This window comes from Mesitornis unicolor, unplaced genomic scaffold, assembly GCF_000695765.1.
Source record: "Mesitornis unicolor isolate BGI_N332 unplaced genomic scaffold, ASM69576v1 scaffold51454, whole genome shotgun sequence".
In the NCBI taxonomy this organism is placed as follows: domain Eukaryota; kingdom Metazoa; phylum Chordata; class Aves; order Mesitornithiformes; family Mesitornithidae; genus Mesitornis; species Mesitornis unicolor.
In genome coordinates this window covers 72194-77638 of record NW_010181797.1, presented here as the reverse complement: position 1 = coordinate 77638, position 5445 = coordinate 72194, and the positions used below count along the sequence as shown (strand labels likewise).

Here is a 5445-nt window from a genome sequence, read left to right as displayed (position 1 = left end):
CATTCCTGCAGTGTCGCATTTTGGCTGGCTCTGCCACATCAGCAGCCTCCTCAACCCTGTTTCATCACTTCACTGGTGATTAAAATGTCCCCTGTGTTTAGTCTGTAGGTCAGTTTAGGCATATAAAATGCTGTGAAAGGCATGATGTACGAAAGTGATTCATTTTACAAATGGTTCTTGGTGTCTCACTCCAGAGTCAAGTCCTCCTCTTGGCTGCACGGGTCAGTTTCTATTAATTTAATCACTGCTTGATCTCCACAAATTGAATTTTTCTAATAGATTCAAATATTCAGCCAAATGAATTTATAAGCCTCAGTAAAGCAAACATCACCACCGGGGGTTACATTACCTCACATAACTGATTCCTGTTTTAATGCCTTCCCAGTCGTGCCCATCACTGACAGTACCTTTTGGGCTAACTTAACATGTCTAGTATCATCACCAATGCTTTACTTGATGGGTTTTTTTAATGTTGATTTACTGCCCAAGCTAGTAAAAATGCAAACATGCCTCTATTACTTTGCAGCACATTTCAGTATTATTCTCTACAAAAATTAGTCAAGCAAAATAAAATCATCGCTACAAGCACACCTACACATTCAGTGGGATTGGTGGGGTTTTTGTGTGTTTCTCCATACAGTTATTACTGCATAATACATTATTGTTCTGTGAAATCTAAACAAATGTGAGCAGCTACAGTTAGGATCCTCCCTGTGTTGTTTTAAGTGCTGTTCTCCATGCATGTGAAGTTAAATCCAAATGCATCTGTCTACCTAGAGTTAAATGCTGGTAATTTAATGAGGGAGAGCATTATGCTTCATACTAAATAAGCCTTTTTGTAAGTTTAATATTTTATCTATGTGAAAAAATACAGATCTATGCATTGGTGAGGTCAGTTTCTGCACACTTGTGTTTAAGATCAAATAGCCTGAAAAGCAAACTAGTACTAATTTTCTTCTTTTTTAGTGTCCCTCTCATATTCTTTGTGTTACCATTATTCATCCACAGGCAGACAAGAGGTAGCAGTGACTGAGACTGCACTATTAAAACTTTGCATTTGTGAAAACTATTTTGACTCTTCAAACTGCTGTCTCGATTTTAAGTAACAACCACTTCCTCTACCCAAGTAAGGCAAAAGTCGGGGGCAGATGTGTTTGGTGCCAGTCTGAGACCAGGAACGCCTGGAGGTCAGGGCAGGGAGAGGAAAGGCAGAAGCACATTCAGCTGAGACACGGAAGGGATTGAAGGCCCATAGAAAAAAAGTAATGAAACCCCATTTGCAATGCATCAAATATCATTTCACTTGCTGAAACCAAAAGCTCATGATGTGATGATTATTGCATTTTTGCAAGATTTGGATTATTTTCCACAAAAGACCAAACAAATTTGAAGTAATTAAAATGCTATTAATATGCTGGTACAATTATGGAGGCACCAGAAAACTAATCCTTCTGGGAAAATGAAGGTTGTGTTTTTTGCTTTCCCTCCAGGTGGGCTACTTAAGGCTTGCAGCAGCACATAGTATTTTTACAGGAAAGAGGTGCCAGTTGACAACTTATGAAGCCTAGCTGCTGGCTGGCTCTGCCATTTCCAAAGCTCATTTCTTAAGACATAAAAACATTTGGGGATAACTTAATGACACCATATAGAAGAATTCATACTATATACACCAAGGCACATGCATGACCAAGGTACTACTGAAAGGATGTCACTTTCAGAGATGAAGGACTGGTGCTTCATTTCTACACCAGCTAATGGGGGAAATGCCAGCACTCTGACTTGCACAGGAGGATTTCTTGCCTTGCTATGTACCATAATCCCTATCCCCCCTCCTGCACGGGGTGCAGGCTGAGTGGGAGGGACGTCTGAGCATTTCAAGAGAAAATGTTGAAGGGCTACCTGAACACCGCACTCCCTGAGCGATGAGACCCCACATGAAGTTGGCGCAGTATTCACACCAATGCGGACCTCGAAATGTGTGGACCTGTAATACAAATGGGGCGGGGGAAAGAAATGGGGTCACTGGGAGGCAGATGGTCTGACAGATGGAACAACTGAAATGGATAAACAACAGAAGACTCAGTAGGAGTAAATCTTTAGCACACAGTGCCCACATCTTTCCAAAGTCTAGATGAAATAAACCATGGGAACAGAAATGTGCTTTGATCTTGAAGTTTATCTTTCAATAGGCTTAACATAACAGAGAACTGGGCTGTATATGGCACTGAAAATAAATAGTTTTTGCTAGCTGACATTATAGCTATAGCAGAGGGCAGGAAACCAGGTTCAATGGTCAAAGGAGAAAAATGTAAAACTAATAATCCAAGGAACTGTAGTCAGTGCTTTTATTTGACTAGTTCAAACAAAACAGGAATTATTCGAACGCTCTTCAACAGATCAATTGAAAGTAGGGGAAACGCAGTGGCAGAAAGCCCCTTTGAACGCACTCCATTTTGGTTTCCCATAAAGGTGTGTGATCACAGATCTGATGCAAGACCCCTGTTCTAAGAGCATCAGGAAGGTTTGAGCACGCTACGACTATGAAGTTACATGTGCATTTGTATGTCCTTCAACACTGAACAAAACCCCAGGCGATTGCTGTAGATTTGTATCAGGGATGATAACAAATGATTTGTGCAGCCACTCCAGGCAGCAGCTGGGTAATGATCTGATTTTGCACACTGGAATCCATTAATGATAAAAGCAAACGACACCCTTCTGCACTCTAGTGAGTAAACTGAGCTCATATAGGCAAAAGATGTCAGTAGGCTCTTGTTCAGCAGAGCAAACTTCATTTTGTGGCAGTCCACACAGGAGTAAATAAGGAGGAATAAAATGACTTGGCTGCTGACAGAGCACTCGACTCCCACTCCAGGTTTTGCACAGCTCTGCTGCTTCCCACACAGCTTCTCCAAAGGCTATGGCAGAAGACCTTCTTTTTTAAGATGAATGTTCTGATAAAGTAAGCATTTCATCTTCATTGAAAAGAAGAGTAAATAGTGAGGTCTATGGCCGTGTGAATGGACATGGCATGAGCTAGTTCTGGCCAGAGACTTAATTGAGCTTAACAAAACATAAATCATGCACACTCGGGCTGCTAATGTTTCCTTTTCCTTGTCTCTGCTCTTGTTTACCTGTAGGGTGGATGGCTGAAAGGCCAATTCTACCCCCTGGGATGGAGAAAGCTGCTCTTTACTTTTCATAGAGTAAAAAAATGGTCAGTGCCTTTTTCAGATAAACTCGGTGAAGTTTTAAGCCAAGCTTTTGGCTCGCTGATGTTTTCGTCCCATTTGTCTGCAGGATCACACCTAAACATGTCTTTACTCTTGAGTCTGTCCCCCAGGAAGATGAAGTATTGTGATTTTAATATAGACCTCTCTTTCTGATTTAGTGATAAAAACATGAGCCTGACCACAAATGACTCCTGACCAACTACTCACAGTCAATAATTGCATGAATAAGCTTAAAGCAATAGAAGTTCTTCTTCCATTTTGCAAGTAAAAGGTTTAAACTAGAATGTCTGACAGGTCATATTTACTTTTTGAAATTATATTTTACCTCTCAGAAAAACGTGTATCTCTGGGAAACAACACTTTGCAATAAAGTTTGATGTAAACAGATATATCTACACACATCTTGTTCATTTCATACCTTATTTTATTTTGCAGGGTGGGTGACAGGAATTTCAGACACTGCTTTTAGTGGTGGTAAATGGCCGTGCCTAACGTGGGTTGATGACCTGAGTTTCAGGCATACGCTCTGTGTGACCTTCAGTGGATACAAAACTATGGATACAACTAATTATGCCTGCATCTTTACCATTTTTAGACTGCTAACCACATAATTAGTAGGTCTGCACCTGCATTTAATCGTGGGCGCAAATCACCTGCTAGGGGATGATCGCTAACTCCATCTTTTGCTTTGCAGTGGTTTACAAAAGCCAACCTCATGAGAAGTGGCTGTAAAAGCTCAGCCAGGATTTTTAAAACCGCACCATTTTGCAGTGAAAGTCCATCACAGTTGCTAGGATATTTGGGACCTACTCGCTCACTTTACATAAAGCCTATTTCAGCTGATCTCGCTGTGGCATATTTAGAAAATGGTATCTGATTATTCCTTGATGTCTCCAGTCATTAATGGGAAACAGCCATCAACGCTGACCGAGGGCTCCATTTGAGAAGTGCTGACTGTGCACTCTCCCCTTATTCCCTTCAGCTTGGTGGCCCTCAAAGGTTCAGCTCTCCTCATTCATTCACTTCAATTTTTCACAGATCTGCATTTCAGCTCAAAGGGCAAGTTCCCAACTGAGATGTCCTGAGAAAAGCGAGTCTTGGTGGTTTCTGGCCAAGCTGAAACAAGGAAATATTTGCTACCTCTAACCGAAAAAAGAAAGGCTTTAAAGAGTTTCTAGATGAAGGTGCAAAAAAAATCCGGTAAGATGCAGTTTTGAACTAAGTCTCTTATGGCTTGCCATTAATTTTAAAGAAATAATGAAGGAAGTCTGTTCTTATGAACACAACACTTCAGTGCAGCCCAAAGCTTGCATGCAACCTTTTGAATGGTAAATGGGAATTTTGCCTGCAAGATTGATCTCACCCCTATTTAAACAAGAAGAGGTAACAGCAGGTCTTAGGTTTTTGAGACGGGTTTTTATGTTTTCCCCCATCATTACAAATCATTACAAATGGCCTGGGCTTAGATTTTCAGAAACATGATCAAGATCTGTTTGTTACTGGTCCCTACTGCATCCTGCAGCCTCAGGATACCTCTCTGTGTACACATGGCAGAGGCTTGGGCTGCTTGGGCTACAGTAGACATATAATTCCAACTTTTAAGAATGTACAGGGAAGTATTTCTTCATATAAGCCAAAACCATGATGTTTCAGACTGTACACCGCACTTTTCTTGTTCAGTCTTTCATCTCCTTTCCACAGTGCCTAACTCCTAACTTCTTCACTCTCTTTCCTTTCCAGCTACAAACCTTTCAATGAACAATTTTCTTACATTCATCCTCTCTTCTCTGTTCCACAATCTCACCCAATAACACACTGTGTGTCTCTTCTTATTGCCTTCCCATGCTCTCACCTTCATCCTTCAGCCCTCCGTTGCCCTTGCTTCCAATCAGTTGAATTCCCCCTGCGGGTGCTATCTCATTCAATCTTAAGTCTGTGTCTGAGCCATTTTCACAGAGGGAGAAACTAAGACAAAAGTTGAGGGGTGCCAACACAGTGGCAAAAAAGTATTCCTTAGCAATGTTGCCGAGACAAACTAAAAATTGCCTTGAATTGAAATGCATGTTTTTTTATTTGCATTATATGGTGCTGGTTCTGAGACAATTTTGTTGTTTATCTGACCGGGTTTTAAGACTTTTCTATTTGCCTTCAAAACAAATAAGAGATTTTTCAGACTTCTGCATTTGTACTCTCCTGTGGACTTCTGCTGAAC

At 41.0% G+C, this 5445-nt stretch overlaps 1 protein-coding gene across 8 annotated transcripts in view; it reads right to left on the bottom strand.

The window, feature by feature from the left end:
* Window positions 1-5445, bottom strand: part of CHN2 (chimerin 2) — an 86472-nt gene that overhangs the window by 14999 nt on the left and 66028 nt on the right. For all 8 annotated transcript variants that reach the window (XM_010183518.1, XM_010183516.1, XM_010183517.1 and 5 more), the window contains one exon: window positions 1900-1984. In XM_010183518.1, the coding sequence (XP_010181820.1) occupies window positions 1900-1984 (85 nt within the window). The remainder of the gene's footprint in view (window positions 1-1899; window positions 1985-5445) is intronic.